General features: G+C 50.6%; 1 protein-coding gene across 6 annotated transcripts in view; it reads left to right on the top strand.

Moving 5' to 3' along the window:
- Positions 1 to 18,108, top strand: part of PLCG2 (phospholipase C gamma 2) — a 174,614-nt gene that overhangs the window by 124,369 nt on the left and 32,137 nt on the right. For all 6 annotated transcript variants that reach the window (XM_072731458.1, XM_072731455.1, XM_072731457.1 and 3 more), the window contains 7 exons: positions 624 to 743; positions 5,436 to 5,616; positions 6,962 to 7,033; positions 9,085 to 9,194; positions 12,617 to 12,713; positions 14,021 to 14,087; positions 15,141 to 15,298. In XM_072731458.1, coding sequence (XP_072587559.1) covers positions 624 to 743; positions 5,436 to 5,616; positions 6,962 to 7,033; positions 9,085 to 9,194; positions 12,617 to 12,713; positions 14,021 to 14,087; positions 15,141 to 15,298 — 805 coding nt within the window. The remainder of the gene's footprint in view (positions 1 to 623; positions 744 to 5,435; positions 5,617 to 6,961; positions 7,034 to 9,084; positions 9,195 to 12,616; positions 12,714 to 14,020; positions 14,088 to 15,140; positions 15,299 to 18,108) is intronic.

Below are 18,108 nucleotides of genomic sequence, written 5' to 3'. Positions count from 1 at the left end.
TCATTCCTGTTCGTTGTGAAAGTGAACAAGAAGAAAGTCACTGTGCAGATTTCCCCTTCATTTTTTTATCAAATAAAATGTATACAAGTTATGCCTTGCAAGGGGCTAACCAACTCTGGAAATAAGAGGGGGAAACTATGTTTAAGCAGAAGGCTGCTAAAATGTGCATTTCTGACAAGCCTTGTAGCTTCCAGCAGCTTTCTTACTTTCGTCTGTATTCGTACAGATGGCCTTTTAAAATTTGCTGTTTCATATCTTTAAAAGTAACCAAGGACGAGCCAAACAAAAAGACCTTCCCAAAACACTATTCTCTGTGTTCTCTGCCACCGATTTTCTGAGACTCTCCGCAGTGACTGATGCTGGCCCTAAGTTAGGTGGATGGGGGCAGGGGATGGGGTACAGTCTCTCATGCTCCCAGAAGACCCACTATGTGAATGCTTTAGCTGAGCTACATCTTGGTGGTCTTTTAAAAAATTGCTGTCTTGAATGGTGTTTTGGGGTGGGGAGGCCCTCTGTGTAACTTCCACGGTGGTTTCTAGGACCCCCTTCCAGGCAGCATCAGAGCCCAGGGCTTCCTCCTCCCTGGGTGGCCCTCTCACCTGGCTGTCCTCTTTGGGCTGCAGGTGGTACTACGACGGGCTGAGCCGTGGGGAGGCAGAGGACATGCTAATGAGGGTGCCCCGGGACGGCGCCTTCCTGATCCGGAGGCGAGAAGGTACCGACTCCTACGCCATCACCTTCAGGTGAGCGGGCGGGCCGGAGCCTGCACATGTTCGCCAGCGGGGGCCTGGGAAGGACAGGTGTGTTGGGTGGGTGGGGGGTGCAGGTGGAGATGTGCCTCCGCGTCCGCTCCCAGCAGGTCAGTAGTGATGATGATGGCAGTGGTGATAGCAAAAGCGGCCTCCGCTAATGGGAGCTTTCAGCATCTGGGGCACTGGTCTGCGTTCTTGAGAGTAGCATGTGTTAACACGTCCTATCTTCCAGCAACTTGATGACTTTGATCCTTATTGTTCAGAGGAGGAAACTGAGGCATAGAGAGGTTAAGTAACTTGCTGAAGCATGCAGCCAGGAAGTGGTGGAGTTGGGATTTGAACCCAGGCAGCCCAGGTCGATGATGTTTCAGACCTGCTGTCCTACCATCTGCACTTGCCGCCCAGCTTGAGCAGCAGGAAGGCCATATGGACCAACCATCTCTAGGACTGTGATTCTCCACTTTAATTCCACCCCAAGACCCCTGATGCCTCCAGTTTCAGTGTTTGGGGGGGGGTTCAGACCCAGTTCATCACACTGTCCCTCCGTCTCCTCTACCCCAGTGTATTGGGGTGTATTGAGTTCCTAACTAATGTTCCAGACACTGGGCTACCTTTGAGGCTTCATCTGGCTGAGTGCTTTATTGTAGCCCACGAGGGGGAGATCCGGCGCTACATGTAAGGAAAGGAAAGCCAAGCCCAGAGAGGCTAAGCGACCTGTCTAGTGCCACACAGCCTAGTCCTGGCCCAGGGGAGAATCTCAGACTTGGGTTTCTCCATGTTCAAAGCCTGCTCTCTTCACTGTGAGGTCTTAAGAGGCTTCTGGGTCGAGCCTACGGATGTTTTGCTCAGCCTGCATGGTTATGTTGAATACTGAGAAATTTCTCTTGAAAATTTAGATTTCTTCTTAGGAAAACTGGGAAGAAGTGGAAGCTCTGGACCCACTTTTGCAAGTGGTGGTGATAGTTACCAGCTGCACAGTAGGGGCTCTGATGGCGCCAGGGCTGCTCCCGTTCCTTCCATTCCTATTGCCCTGGTGCATCCCCTGTGGTGACCCTGCCAGGCTGCACTGCCCCCTGCCACTTCGGGCATTTGGGTTTGCCCCCCTCCCCCCATTATTCCTGCCTTCTCAGGTGAGTGAATGGTGGTGGCAGTGATGGTTGTTATCATTGCCATTGACCGAAGACCCACTGTGTGTAGCTCCAGCCAGTGTGGCTCTTCAGTGCTTTGTGCTCCCAGCAGGGTGGCTCTGGACTACTTGGCCTTGGTGCCTCTGCCCTTTGCCCAAAGCTCTTGGGGGTGCCACCTCCCCTCAGATGGAATTGGGCATGTTTAATGAGCATCTGTTGTACCAGCCACCGTGTTGGGGATTGAGTGGTGTCGTAGTTCTGTTGATCAGTCAGGATGCTTTGGGTGCAAGTGACAGAAGCTAAACTCAGTGGCCAAGTGAGCATAAAAGGTGGCATTTATTGGCAACTAGCTGACATGCTCAATAGGTGAACTGGCTTCCAACAGGCCTGGATCCACGCTTCACCTGGCAGTCCTCAGAAGAGGTTCTGTGTGTCTTGGTGCTGCTCTCCATTGGCTTCACCTTGGGTACCAGGACAGCATCTAGTAGAAAAGATGAGTCCTGTGATACATCCATCCTGCCGGTCCCTGCTTGAGCTGGGTGTCATGGTTCTGATTGGGTACCTTCAGGCTGACCATGGATTGCAGTCACTTCCCTGGAACCATGTGGATGAAGATGGGATCCCCAGATTGATGCTTAATTTTATATGTCCACCATTCTGTTTGCGCATCTGTCCTCCCCATGAGATTGGTGGTACCCTAAAAGCTGGAGTCTTTAAATTTTAGAGATCGGTAAATGTTCAAATGTTCAGTGAGCATCTACTATGTACCAAGCTGTGTGCTGGGCTCCAAAAAATACAGAAGGGATAAAAACCACCCAGTCATTGCTCTCATGAGGTCAATAATCTTCTGAGAACAAGAGATGTCCTGTTAGTCACAAATGTTTGTTTTGAAAAACAAAACAAAACAAGTGTTTTGAGCAGTTCCCTCTACCAAGCGTTGGCTTGCCAACAGCAGGTAGTCAGTACATGCTGGCTGAATGAGCCAGTGACGAGGTCATGGTGTCTCAAAGAGGGAGGAGGAGAAGGCTCTTTGCATTGTGTTGGGATGGTGAATGTCCCTGGTCTCCACCCATGCATGCCTGTTGGGGGAACTTGGTCATTGTAATAGTCACAAATGACCCTCCTCCCCCTGCCTGGACACACAGACTCTTTCAAACTCACTGTGGTCAAGGTATGGGGTGGGTGTCACTGTTCTCCACTGAGAATTGTTGCTTAGAGTGAGTCAGGCGCATAAACACATTGTCATGAGATTGTGTGGTAAGTGCCATGGAGAGTGGTCAGACAGAGACCGAGGGTGAGCAGGAGCTCCAGGGGAACCAGGTGGGGATGTGCTCCAGGCAGAGGGAGAGCATAGGTCTGCAGGGATCTTCCCTCCGTCTCCCCCTCCCCAGTGTCTGTGGAGTACCTCTCCTGTGCCAGGTGCTGTTCTAGGCTCTGAGAACAGAGACTGAACTTCTGGGTAGATCTCTACAAGAGAGGACAAGTGTCTGCCTTCAAGTCCATGCAGAGAGATGAAGCTACTGTGTAGGTGTGATCAGTGGGAAGCGGGCCTCAGGGGGACATGGGAGCAGGGGCTGCTTGGCAGAGCTGAATAAGAGCTCGGGTCACAGCGTCCACAGGCTTGTAGTAGCCAGGTGGCTGGAAAGTGCAGTTCACACTCAGCCGTTCCTGTCTCCCTTTTTGATTTTTCTCTTGCCAAAGAAGCTCATTCTGGCTTGACCTTGGTTATATTTTCCTAACCATTTATTTATCAAGTACCCTCGGGGTGCTGGACACATCCTGGAGGGCTTACCCTGGGCTGTCAGATGGCGGTCCTAACACTTGCCATGAGACAGGAACTCTCAATGCTTGGCACTGTGGATAGGGAAGCAAAGTTTCACTCAGGTTACCAGAAGGAACCAGACCCTGACCCACACTCTTTTTTTTAAATAAAGATTTTATTTATTTATTGATGATAGACACAGAGAGAGACAGAGACACAGGCAGAGGGAAAAGCAGGCTCCCTGCAGGGAGCCCAATGCGAGACTCGATCCCAGGACCCCGGGATCACGCCTTGAGCCAAAGGCAGATGCTCAACCACTGAGCCACTTTGTGCCCTGACCCACACTCTTTAATTAACCTCAATACACTAGAGCCTCCTTGCCCAAGGGAGCTTTTGTAAAAAGTTTAAAATTTCTTAATTATGTAAATATATTCTTAGAAAAAATTAAGACATTGCAGTAAAGGCTAAGCCCCTCATTGCCCTTCTCATCTGGGTCCTTATCTTAGTAGAAAGCAGTTTTCTAACTGGTGTCTCCATGTGGACCTCAAAAAAAAGACCTCCATGTATATGATGTACCTGTGGAAAATACAGTGCCATTTTATGTGTGGGAATTCCTTTGCATTAAAAAAAATACCAATGGGATCATACTATAGTTTCATCTTGTAACTTGTCTATTCAGCAGTGTTTTGTGTTTTGTTTGTTTTTTTTTTAAGAGAAATACTTAAAATATCCGTGCAAATAAGCCACTGAGGCAGAAATGTAGCACTTTTTTTTACAGGACATATTGAAGAAATGGCTTAACAGGATATGTTTTTTAAAGCAAAAAGTGTCTTTAAGGTGCAGAGTTTTTATATTTATATATTTGAGAGACAGAGCACAAGCTTGAGAAAGGAGGCCTCACGCCCAGCACAGAGCCCAACAACAGCGCTCGATCTCACCACCCTGAGATCATGACCTGAGCTGAAATCAAGAGTCAGGCAGTAAACCAACTGAGCCACCCAGGCATCCCTTTAACATGCAAAAATTTTAAAAGATGAATAGTTCACCCATGGTAATTATGCCTTTATACATTTTAAGAAGATGCTCTTTGGCTGTAAAGTTAGGGTCAAAATTGACTTTCCCAAATGTTTCTATTCTTGCTGATAAAAGCTAGTATTTTTTTTTTGATACAAGAGATATCAATAGGATGAGGCAATAAAAGATTGGTTTGCTTTTTTGGGGAAAAAAAAATGCCATGGTTGTTATAGCTGGGCCACTGAAGATAAGATTTGGGCATCAAATGGCAGTCTTCTAGAGGAGAGATCAGCAGATGTTTCCTGTAAAGGACCAGAGGATAAATATCGAAGGCCTTGCGAGCTGTGTGGCTTCTGTTGTAGCTACTCAGCTCTGCCGCTGTAGGATGAGCGGCCACAGGCCACACGGAAATGGATGAACGTGGCTGTGTTTCAATAAAACTTTACTTATAAAAGTGAGGGTGGAAGGGGGTATAGAGTGTGCATTAGATTTGGCCCTTGGTCGTTGTTTGCAGAGCCTGACCTGGACACCAGGACTTTCCCAAAGTCAAGTCCTGTAATTGGGGGGCGGGGAGCGGGCTGACAAGAGGAGCTGGTGGTTGAGTCACTTAGTATTTTTGTAAGAAACAGCTTTGTATTCTGTAGGACGACTCAACCTTGTTTGTATATCTGGTCCCCTGAGGATGGGTAACTAGGTTGTTTCTCATTAGCGGAGCTCATATAACAACTGTTTGGTTTTTAGGATTTTGGTTGTCAGCCTGTGTGGTCTTTCCCCCTCCAGGGCCAGGGGCAAGGTGAAGCACTGCCGCATTCACCGGGATGGCCGGCACTTTGTGCTGGGGACCTCTGCCTACTTCGAGAGCCTCGTGGAGCTAGTCAGCTACTACGAAAAGCACGCGCTCTACCGAAAAATGCGACTGCGCTACCCCGTGACGCCTGAGCTCCTGGAGCGCTACAATATGGTAGGTGGCTGAACTCACTGTGGCTTGGTGGAAGGTCACTCACCTGCCTGTTCATTCAGTACTTTCCTGAGCACTTACTGCATGTCCAGTACTGCTCTAGGTCCTAGGGACGGAGACCCTGCCTTCATGCTGCTTCCAGTCTAGTGTAGGGGAGACACCATAAATGAGATAGATTTAAAACAACAACAACAGATGTGTCAGATGGTGACACATACTATAGAGAAAAATTGGGTAGGTGGAGACATGGATACATGATGCTGTAGTTCTGGAAGGGTGCTCTGGAAGGAACTTCCTGGGAAGGAAGTGTTTGAACAGATGCTAGAGTTGGTGAAGGAGTGCGCCATGCAGCCATAGAGCAGAAGGAGAACAGCAAGTGCAAAGGTCCTGGGTCCTATGCCTGGAGTCACAGAAGAAGCCAGCGTGGCCAGCATTGAGTGAGCCAGAATGCGGGTAGATCTCATTAAGGACAGGACTCACAGAGGACTGCATGGTGCTGGCCAGGCCCCTGGGAGACGCTGGCTTCTATTCTGAGCCACTGGAGGGTTCTGAGCAGAGATCAGACCTGATCTGATTACCACGTCTCCATTCCCTGTCACATGGATTCATTAGTGTCTTGAAAAGAGATCCAGGATACACCAGCCATGGGCCAGGCCTGATTCTAGCTCCTGCAAGTGTGGTGGACCATAGCCTGCCTTGGGAAATTGAGGTTCTGGGCAGGGGAGCTGACACCTAAAGATGACGTTCCGGGCTACGCGGATTCAGCGAAGCAGATAGAACCGGCAAGGTGCTGCTGGGGACTGCAGCCGGGAGGTCGGAGGTGGCCTCCTTGGGGGGCTAGAACCGGAGCCCAAGCCTGACAGGGAGCGGCGGGGCTGGGGCGGCTGGGGGCAAGTTGGTTCTGGGGTGAGGGAGCGGCTGTGGCACAAGCCCGGGGGTGACTCAGAGGCAGTGACAGAGCAGGAGAGATGGCAGGTGTGCTGGTAGGTGCGTCCCCTGTCTGGGTTTGTGGCCTGTGCCCGTTTCTAGCCATCGACAGGGCCTGGGGGTCCAGAGACCCGGAGTGGCTCCAGCGCGCCGCCGGCTCTCAGCATGTGTGCTGTAGTGAGGGAGCATAGTGCCTGGCACAGAGAAGGCCAGCACAGGGGTCTCTCTCATTTGGGGTGCAGTTTCCAAGTTTTGGGGAGCTTTTTAAATGGCTTCTTTCCATCTCTATGAAGAGGCGTGAGTGGACTGGGAGATTTCCACTCTTATGCCAGGGGGTGGCCTAGAAGTCTTGTTCTGTGCACTCCCCACCCGCCCTCCCGAACTTCGATGCTTCCATTTATTTTGCTTTGTTCTTTTTCAGGAAAGAGATATAAACTCCCTCTATGACGTCAGCAGAATGTATGTGGATCCCAGTGAGATCAATCCTTCTATGGTACAGTGCCACCTGCCCCCTTCATACCATTACCTGGTCCCTGCCCCACCCCCCAACCCCCCAGCATTACAGGGCAAGGGAACTTCTGGGCAAACTTGCCTCCCCCCAATTTATTTTTAAATTAAATTTAATTATTTTATTTTTAAATTAAATTATTATTATTTTTTTGAGAAGAAATGATTGACAGTGTGACATCTAGGAAGAGGTTAATAGAATTCCACGTGAAAGCGACTGTGCCTTGCTAAAAAATTCTGAGGTTTGATGAACCACCTTTGGGCCAAACGACTTCTAATTAAAAATCTTTCAAATGTTTCTTGCTCACTGACAGAGCCTGTGGTGTTTATAAATTCTGTTTGGTTCACCGACCTCCTTGCAGTGTGCACGTTATCTCCTGTTCCCACCCTGGCTGGTGTGTGATTTCACGCAGGTGGGGGTGGGTTTTTGCTCTTGGCCCTCAGCTCCTCCTCGCTCTGGTTCCAGCTCACTCGTAGTTGGAGCCTGCAGAGGAAGAACGATAGTGAATTTTCTGTTGGGGGGGAGGGTGCATCTGGTGCACTGTTCACGTACCCCTTCTTGTTAAGGAAGGGGCCCTGCTCATGGGCTCTGGGGATATCCAGAGATGAATTTTTCTTTCTTTCCCCATCTTTTTTTTTTTTTTTTTTTAAATTTATGGTCCTCGGCTAATGCCAGTCCCTTCTAGCAAGAAATGAAGACTTGGAAGGATGTGGGCAAGTGGAGTGTGTGTGTGAAATGATGAGGAGACTTTTATTAGAAGTAAAGAAGGCGTTGGTAGCGAGGCTGACAGGGCTGCCTATCAGCCGGATGTCCAGGATGGTAGAGACTGGTAAACTGAGGAACTCACACCCCATCTTAAGGACAGCTACCTATATCCTGTTTGCACGCAATTGCTGCCTTTCCAGAGTGCAGGCCAGGTCTCCTGGTTTCTCACAGCAAGCCAATAATCTGAATATTTTATGTGAATTCTCCCCATTTCTAAATCCTGGCAACTAACCCAAGTGATAGAGAAAACTTCCAAGCACTAAGTGAGACAAGTAAAACACGATGGTAGTTGACTTTGATTGCAAGCTGCCAGACTGTGGTGAGTGCCTCAAAATAAAATCATTGCTATTATTGTGATTGAAAATCGCTTAACCATTAAAAAAAAAAACAACCTACTTTGAAAACAAGGCAAATAGCCCTGGTCTCCATATGCTCACTCCATCACTGTCTCATTCCATTCCTGGGTCTTTGCCTGCACAGAGATCTCTTTTACAGTTGTCCCCCCCCCCCCACCTATGCACACCTGCCATTTTTCTGTTTCATTCACCCTTCGCTTGGTCCTGTGTGGGTTTCTCCATTGCTGATTTTCTTCATGACCATTCCTTACTGAAACTGGTGAGCCGAGTACTTTAGGTGACACACGTGCATTACAATTTTAACTTAAGGAATGTTTTTTAAAATTAATTAACTAATTTGAGAGTGAGAGTGGGAACATAAGCAGGGAGGAACAGAGGGAGAAGGAGAGGGAGCCCCGTGGGGACTCAATCCCTTGGCTCCAGGATCATGACCTGAGCCAAAGGCAGATGCTTAACCAACTGAGCCACTCAGGTGCTCCTCAACTGATTTATTTTTTTTTTAATTTTTATTTATTTATGATAGTCAGAGAGAGAGAGAGAGGCAGAGACATAGGCAGAGGGAGAAGCAGGCTCCATGCACCGGGAGCCTGACGTGGGATTTGATCCGGGATCTCCAGGATCGCGCCCTGGGCCAAAGGCAGGCGCCAAACCACTGCGCCACCCAGGGATCCCTCCTCAACTGATTTATTTCTGAGCTCAGCCACTTAACAGCTGGTTGACCTTGGGCCAATCCCCATCCCTGCTCCCTGGTGACTTTGGGGCTCCTTTGCAGTGCAGTGCCAGCCCTTTGCCGGCAGATGGCACTGTAACATCGGGCTGAAGCCTCCTGTTCCCTCCTGAGAACCGAGGCAGATGCCTCTCCCTGCTTCTGTCGCCCAGCCTGACCTTCTCCTTCTTGTCTTCCCCCTCCCAAAGCCTCAGAGGACCGTGAAAGCTCTGTATGACTACAAAGCCAAGCGAAGCGATGAGCTGAGTTTCTGCCGTGGGGCCCTCATTCACAACGTCTCGAAGGAGCCCTGGGGCTGGTAAGGCTGAGGGGGGCTGGGCCGCTTGGAGGATGAACTTGACCTCTCCCTTCTTGCAGGTGAGGCTCAGGTGCTGGCTGAGCTCTGGCACCCTTTCTCTGCTGTTCTGGGCTGGCTTTGTACCTTCACTGAGTAGGTGGCTTGATACATACTCTATTCAGAAAAGCAGTTAAGAACCATCTTTCACATCCTGTTCTATGCTATTTTATGTTTTATTTTTTTTATAATAAATTTATTTTTTATTGGTGTTCAGTTTGCCAACTTACAGAATAACACCCAGTGCTCATCCCATCGAGTGCCCCCCTCAGTGCCCGTCACCCATTCACCCCCATGTTCTATGCTATTTTAGTTATAACAGCACCTGCCACCTCCTGACGCCTTCCTCCTGTGCTAATTGCTTTCATACATGGTCTAACCAGACGGTCATTACAACCCTCAGAGTTGACTATGCATATCCTCACTAACAGAAAGAGCAAATAGGGCTTTCCAAGATTGTACAGCTACTAACTGGGGCAGGCTCTTCCTATTACTCAAGGCTCTATGCTATTTTATGTTAAAATTCTTATGCTATTGCTTGGTCCTGTGCAGTGGCCCCACCCTGGCTTGAAGCAGGGACATTTTTAGACTAGAGGTACCTAGATGTGTGCCAGAGTTCAGTTACCTCTTCTCCCTTTCCACCTGGGAAAAAAAATTTGCTGCCCACCCATAAGTCCTGGGTAGGTGGTTTTGCAGGATTCTTTTCTTTTCTTTTTTAAGATTTTATTATCTATTCATGAGAGACACACAGAGAGAAAGAGAGAGGCAGAGACATAGGCAGAGGGAGAAACAGGCTTCATGCTGGGAGCCCGACGTGGGACTCGATCCCCCGTCCCCAGGATCAGGCCCTGGGCCGAAGGCGGTGCTAAACCGCTGAGCACCCGGGCTGCCCATTGCAGGATTATTTCTTACTTTAAAGCAACAAGTACCTGCAAGATAGCTGGACCTGACTTAGAAATCTGAATGGCAGCTTGAATCAAGTGCTTCTTTGTGTCAAGAACCATATAAACACTTCATCTGAAACAGCTCATTTAAACCCACACAGTGACCCTGAAAGGCTACCTGCATTTTACAGATGAGGAAACAGAGACATAGACAGGTACACTAACTTGACCAGGGCCACACAGCAGGCTGAGATTTGTATCCAGGCCTTCTGACTCCAAAGCCTATAATTCTCTAACTTGACTCATGTACAAGGTTTAGGGGCTTTCTTTCTTTTTTTCTTCCTTTTCTTTTTTTTTTTCTTAAAGATTTTATTGATTATTCATGAGAGATAGAGAGATACAGAGACATAGAGGGAGAAGCCTGATGCGAGATCCATCCCTGGACCCCAGGATTATGCCCTGAGCTGAAGGCAGATGCTCAACCACTTGAACCACCCAGATAACCCGGTTCAGGGGTTTTCAAAGTTTTTTTGTTTGCTTGTTTGTTTTTTTGAGCATGCCATCTTTCTAATCCACATCTTATCTGGGTCCCCCAAGTAAAAAAAAAAAAAAAGGAGGTGACAACAGAGTGATGTGCTAAAGCTACAGGTGGGGGGCCTGGAGCTCCTGTCTGCCTCCCCTCCCTGGTAGCCCTGGAGCTCCTGCCTGTAGACTCCCACCCTCAGCTTGCCAACCGTGGTGTTCACCTGCCTCTCCCTGAGGGCCATGGCCAGAGTCTGGGTCTCCCCTGGACCCATGATGGCCCTTTCTGTACCCTGCCTCTGTTGGGGTCCTGGTTCTGTTTGTGTGGGTGACTTTTACCAAGTCGTGGGTAGATCTCTTTAAATCACATTCTTTTCCATGTGTGAAATAGCCTCATGCCTTTTCACATGTCTCACGTGGAGTGCTCTCAATTTCCAGGGCTCCTGAGATGGGGTGAGGGCCTGGTGTAAGTGCCTTTGGTGACAGGCTGTGGGCAAACTGCCCACTGAGATCCCCTCGTTTCTTTCACTCTGGTGGCAGTAGGACCACCTAGTGGCTGCATCAGCCACTTTGTGTGCATCCGCTCAGCCTAGCTCCAATACGGCTGAGGCATTTTTGCCCAAACTGGGATGCGTTTTAGAGCAAAAGGAATGCTATTGTTAATAATTATCCCTGGACAACAGGTATGAACTTAGTTCTGGGCAAATGGTACATATGGTCACCTGGGATATGGCCAGTCTTTGCCTGAAAGAGGTCTGGAGAGTCTGGCAGTCCTGTATTTCTGCCAGGCCACGGGATAGTTGGTCCTCACTCTGCTTGCTCAGATCAACAAACATTCACTAAATGCTTCCCACCACCCCAGAGTACTGATTTGATTAAGGTAGAGAAAGATCTCCCATAGCAGGGAAGACAGAAGTAGAAGCTAGAATAAAGGTACAGACTGCCTCCACAGCTGTGGGGACAGATCCCACAGGAGCATGGAGGAAGAACACTCAGCCCAGGCAGCAGTCAGGGAAGGCTCCCTGGAAGAGGCATGTTTGAGCTGAGTCTCAAATGGTTAGTTAGGGACAAGCTGAATACAAAGGACATGGACCATGGCGGAGAAGCAAGACAAAAGGGGTGGGGGCGACAGGCTCTCTGGGATGAGCGTCAAGTGTGAGTCTTAGAGAGGCAGGTCCAAGAGTCTCTGGGGGCAGGCTAAAGCATCTAGGCTTGATTTTGAAGGCTTTGGGAGCTGGGTGGGTGTGGCGCGGTCAGAGACGCATTCTGGAAAGAGCCCCCTGGCTGTAGAGGGTGCCCACAGGTGGGCAGTTGGAGGGAGTGGCCTTGCGTGCCTAGACACTACTTTGGGGGAAAAACCTAAGAGGGGACCACAGGTTGGAGTGGAGATACATAGATCAGTTACGTCCCTTGTTATCGTTGCTGTCACAGAGGAAAGGAGGAGGGTGGGGGGGGCAGTATTTTAGTCGAGTAGTAAGAACTAACAGTATCTGAGCACTTACTGTATACTTCAGGCGCTGTCAAAAACACTCCGCATATGTGGAATCCTCTGGTCCCAGTAAAATCCTTTGAGGGGGGCACTGGGATTATTCCCATTTTACAGTTGGTGCTGGAGCTGGAATTTGATTGCAGGCTGTCTAGCTCCAGAACCTTCCTTATCTCGCACTCTTAGCTCTAAGTTCACAGCCCTCCCTGCAGTGGCGTTGAGCCTGCACTAGACTTGAGCATTTGCCTCCGATATCCCCCTAAAGTGTTGAAAACTTTTGGTGTCTTTGACCAAACATTAGAATCACATTCAGGGGAGGACACTGACCCTCCACTCACTCATCGCTCATTAAAAGAAGCAGAGGAGCACTTTGAAATGCTCCATTGTCACAGATAATGATCACCACCTCCAGCCGCCTTTCCCCCACCAGCGGAGGTGAGGGATCGTTAACACCTGCCCACGAAGGCCCTCCAGTGCCCTCTGTTTTCATCTAGGTGGAAGGGGGACTATGGAACCAGAATCCAGCAGTACTTCCCATCCAATTACGTCGAGGACATTTCAACAGTCGACGTGGAGGAGCTGGAGAAGCAGGTGAGTGTGGGCCACCGCACGGGGAGACCTGCCGATCCTTCTCGGAGGAATCGGCTGAGCCGTCTCAGCAGGACGTGCTACTCATGCGGTCATGTGGTCCCTGCAGAGCAGTCCCAGTTGTCGTGGGTAAAAGTCACTGCGACAAGCCTGTCATGTTTTAATCAGGTTGTGCTGGGCTGGAAGGCTTTGCATAGGCCGGAGGATTCCCTCTGGAGTGAAAATGGCCAAACGGGGAATTTGTCCTTTGCTTAAAGCAGCTTGCAAATGAAACACATTTAGTTTGGCCGCCAGACATTCCGGACGTGCCTGGTGTGAGTAAGCAGGTGGCCGTACGCGGTGGCAGATCGAGGCCCTCCTGGTGACTTTGCAAACCTGGTTTCTGTTCCCTGGCCTCTCTTCCCGGGAGGACTCAGAGAGCATCCGCTGTTAGGTGACAGCGCTGTCCCAAGGATGGGCTCTTTGTAAGAAGGATCCCAGAGGCCTTCTCGAAGCCCAAGACATTTCCTGAGGGACTTAGGGCAGGCGTGGAAGACTGCATGGAGTAAAGGACATTTGAGCCTTAGAAGTCTAGTGAGAAATCAGTAGCCAGACCTGCAGAAGGGGATTCTAGGTGAGGATGCAGCCTAAGCGAAGGTGTGGTGGTAGGAACGTGGCTGTGCTCAGTGTGCCGGGCCCAAGGCAGGGATGCGGCCATCATCCCTACAGCAAGCGTTACCCCGGTGGGGGGGTGGGGGTGAGGGTCCCACGGGCAGCGGCCAGATACAGTTCAGCCAGCTGTCCCAAGGACAAGATATTCTCTGTGCACCCAGACCCTGGGATGCATCAAAACGGGCAGTGGGAGGTGGAGCTGCCAGGCTGGCCAGGGCCTGGAAAGCCTTAAAGCAGATCCCAGAGCCTGGGCTTTTCGCCCCACCCCTGGGACATGGGAAGCCGCAGAAGGTTCTTGAGCTGGGCTTTAGGAGGCTAGATGGTCCCCGTTCATAATAATGTCAGAATAAGGGTTTAGAATGTTTTTTTGAAGCCAGATCCATGGAAGTGCTTCAAAACCTGTTCTCAAATTCACTGGGCTCATTTTTACAGACTGGAAAATGAACCACTGAACCTGCTGGCACCTGCTCACTGCTGGGTCCCCGTCAGCAACATGCTTCATTATTTAGCGCTCTCCCCACGGGTGTATCCTGTAATGAAAATGCATTTTAAACAGTTCCACAGGCAGTGTCTCTGCTAAACGGTGTGCCTTGGAAAACTGGTTGTCTTTTTATTATTCCCGTTAAGACTAACGTGAGTTATGTCTTGTTTCTTTGCAGATTATTGAAGACAATCCCTTAGGGTCTCTTTGTAGGGGAATACTGGATCTCAATACCTATAACGTTGGTACGTGTACACATAGTCTGAACATGGATTCCCACCCACGTCCCCCGCAGCCTAGTGTCAGGAGTGCCCTGGGCAGGGAGGGTCTGCAGTCCATCAGTCTGTGGGCCCATGAGTCTGGGCCAGACGAGGAAAGCCAGCCCCTCTGTGACCATGGGACCTGGCTGGGGTCCCACAGCAAGTTAAGAGATGGAGAAGGGGCTGAGGTATTCAGGGCTGGGCCTTCACCTACTGCTCTTACATTGTCTGCATTATATTTTCAGAGCACAGGCCTATAGCTCAGGGGTTACAAGGAGGGAGCTTAGAATCAGGTTAATTTGAGCCACAGCTTTGTCACTACCAGCTTCATATGACCTTCCGTGTGTTACTTTCCCTCAGTGAGTCTGTTCCTTCTCCTGTGACATAAGTATAAAAAGAGTAGCACCTCTGAGAGGTTGTGATTAAATGAGATAGAGTGCGTATCATCCGCTTAAAATATTGCCTAACACACAAGGCTCAGAGATCTTAGCCAATGATATCCAGCAGATCATTTCTCCTCTCCTGGCCTTTTCTTTCTAGAAAATATTTTCTCTGCGGAGAGAGTCTCTCGCATGCCTATCTCCTAGCTCCTGGTGGCTGTTGGCGCTCCTGGGCTGTGGCTACAGCACTCCAGGGGCCATCTTTCCTGTGTCTCTGTTTCAAATTTCCCCTCTCCTTTCTCTGGTACGGAGACTAGTTCTTGGACTGGGAAATCCTAAATCCAGGAGGATCTTATCTCAAGATCCTTAAGGATCTGTGCAAGCATCTCATTTCTAAGGAAGGTCACGTTCCCAGGTACGGGGTTAGAATGCAGACATAAGGTCTCAGAGAACACGACTCAGCCCATTCCAGCTCTCCGGCTGTGATGTAGGGGAAGAGGCCAGACCCCACCGGCCACCAGGCAGACAGCCCGGTCACTGCGGACCAGAACTGTAGCAGCGGCACTTTGGCTGCATATGTGAGAAAGGCGGCGGGGCAGTGTGAAGGCTGGCCTTTCTGACTCAGGCTGCTCAGGACTTTCACTGTTGTCTCCCAAAGTGAAAGCCCCCCAGGGGAAAAACCAGAAGCCATTCGTGTTTATCCTGGAGCCCAAGAAGCAAGGCGACCCCCCAGTAGAGTTTGCCACGGACAAGGTGGAGGAGCTCTTTGAGTGGTTTCAGAGCATCCGGGAGATCACCTGGAAGATAGACACCAAGGTAGGCACCGGGCTCAGCTGGGTTCATTTGGTGGAGGAGGCGGGGGTCAGCCGGGCGGCCTGGGCAGTGGGAGGGGCAGGCCCAGGGCCGCCCAGAACTCAGGGAAGACGTAGAGTGGGTTTGGGCAACAGGTGTGCCAGTCATCGTGGAGTGGACAGGTATCCTGGCAGTCACCTGGGAAGCACAGTCTAGTTCGAACCTTCAGAAGGCTCAGCGTGTGTGGAGTGCTCAGTGATATTTGGGGCCTGTCTGACCCTGCATATCTTTTTTTTTTTTTAATTTATTTATTTATGATAGTCACAGAGAGAGAGAGAGAGGCAGAGACACAGGCAGAGGGAGAAGCAGGCTCCATGCACCGGGAGCCCGATGTGGGATTCGATCCCCGGTCTCCAGGATCGCGCCCTGGGCCAAAGGCAGGCGCCAAACCGCTGCGCCACCCAGGGATCCCCCATGACCCTGCATATCTTAACAAGAAGCGTTGTTTCTCACTTTGAATGTTTTCTTGTTGGTAAACGTCGTTCAAAGCAGCCTGGGTCCTTCCCCGTAGCACACGTGGCCTGAGCTCACCTCCCAGGACCCGCAGTGCGGCAGTGGGGCCTTGTGCTTGATAGGACCCCATTGTGTCCCAACACTAGCATATACTCTTAGGGAGGAACTTCTCCCCCAGATGGGAAGGAACACTTCAGGGTTTATCCTAACTGGAGCACTGGTATTAGGTTGGAGGGGTTTTGAGAAGGGTGATGTTCTGGCTAAGAACAGCAGGTTTAGAATGAGGCAGGGCTGGACCCCAGCAAATAACCACATCTCTGGGCCTCTGTTTTCTGGTAAAGTGGACCAATACCATAGTCACAGGATGCAGGGAGGATGAAATGAGATGATTCCTGAAGGAGACCAGGCCCCGTGCCTGACATCTAGCAGGGGTCAGGGACAGTCTCTCTGTCCTGCCAGGAGGGCCAGTGCCAGTAGTACCGTATTTCGGATGATGGAGCAAGGCACCGTCTGCTCAATTTTGTGCCTTTCCACAGGCCCTGGTGCTTCTAAGTCAGATCTTGACCCAAAGAACTGATTTCTAAGATTTCTCAGGACCTTATGGGTTCCTTTGCTGACAGTTGATGATAAGTCTCCCTCCTCCAGAGTCCTGGGAGGGTCACTCCCTGGGGCCTGGTCTTTTCTTCCTCCTTGGTGGAGGGCGGGCCTCACGTCTTGGCTGGTCTGGTCTCACTTACCCTGGAGTGAAGTCATCTACTTTAGAAGGGTTTCTGCTGCAGTTGGGCAGATGGGCATCTTTCCTGGCAGGGCCTGCCCTCTCCCTGTCCCTGAGTCTAGTCGGAGGCCTTACCTTCTTCCCCAGGCTTGTCATACCCTCTCCAGGCACGTGGGATGGACCATGAGCTGGGGGGCCAGCATAGCTGGGCCTGTTTCTGCAGCTGGGGGCAGCTCCTCTCTGCCCTCCTGTTCCTCTCCTGTGGCCCAGGGCAGGGCAGGGGGTGTGGAGTCAGACACCCTGGTCCTGGGGCACATGTTCTCCTTGATGATTGAATGGTCGTCATTGTGCTCTGGATGGCACCATCAGCTGGCATGTGACGTGACCCTCCTGGGCGTGTTCTAGTATTTGGGATTCCTGCCCCCGCTGAGAGCAGAGAGAGCTCTTAGCCAGTGTTCCTGCAGACCTTGTTCTCAGGCACCCAAGCCTGAGGATAGAGGGTGGGGCTTAGAGGGGAAGGATGCACAGTGGGTCCTGGTGTTCTCGCTGGAGAGAAATGCACCTTTACTGAGAGGCTGTCCCCTCCCTGCTTGAAGGGTTCTGAAATCAAGCCTGGCTCTGCAAGGCTCCTGGTCTCCGCCTTGGTTTGCATTCCTCTTTCACTGTTTTTTACATCTGCTCATTCTATTATGTGTGAATGGGAAGAAAACAGGTCAGCGGATCCCACCGATTCCTTCCCTTCTGGGGACAGCCAGCTGTGGGAGCAAGGGATCCCTCACCGCCCCGCCGCCCCAAACCCCGGCCCTTGGGAAACCCACGCGGTGAACGCTCAGCTCACTGCTGGCTGCTCTCGGCCACACAGCCCTACAGTCCCCATGTGTCCCTGGCCCCCTGCTCCGGGCTCTTGTGATTTTACCATGGATGCCCAAAGACCAGTCACCAAGATCTGTCTAGGTTAGTTTCCAGAGCCTGAGCGGTGAAGTGGGCTGTAAGATCAAATTCTGAGACTGCCCCATGGGTTAAACCTGTAGGCCTAGAGAGTAATGGTTACACGATTATGAAGAAGTAGGATATCTTTTCATCTTGAACAGATGTTTTCTGCTAAGGTTGGGGGAAAAGGGACACCCCCTGACTTGTCATAGTTCTATGCTTTGTTGAGGCCAAATTTCCATAATTCCAAGTAGAACGGGTCCCACCCGCCCTTGTTTTATGCAATTCTGTTGACCTTAGGGGCACGCATGTGCGGGGCAGTCAGAGTGGCCACCGTTTGTGGCCTTCCACACACCTGGTGGGGGGCCCTAGGAGGGGAGTACTCTAGTTAGCCAGCCTCATTTTATAGTTTAGAGATTATATGATGTGCTCACTGGGCACAGAGGGCCAGCTTTTGAACTCATGCTGGATTCCAGTTCCTGCTGTCGTAATCAGGTGGGACAAGGCCTCTCTCACCAGGTCACCACCTGTCACCTGAACACCTGCTGCCTCCACGTGTCTCTGTGAGGACAGCTCTAGGCACTAGTGGTGAATGGCACCATTCCTTTCCTACTCCTGGCTAGAGTTATCCAGGAAAGCTTCCTGGAAAAGGAATGATTTGGGTAGAGGCCAGAAG

Source organism: Vulpes vulpes, chromosome 12, assembly GCF_048418805.1.
Source record: "Vulpes vulpes isolate BD-2025 chromosome 12, VulVul3, whole genome shotgun sequence".
In the NCBI taxonomy this organism is placed as follows: Eukaryota; Metazoa; Chordata; class Mammalia; order Carnivora; family Canidae; genus Vulpes; species Vulpes vulpes.
Note: the sequence above shows the minus strand (reverse complement) of the source record. Positions and strands in the feature narration are given on the sequence as shown.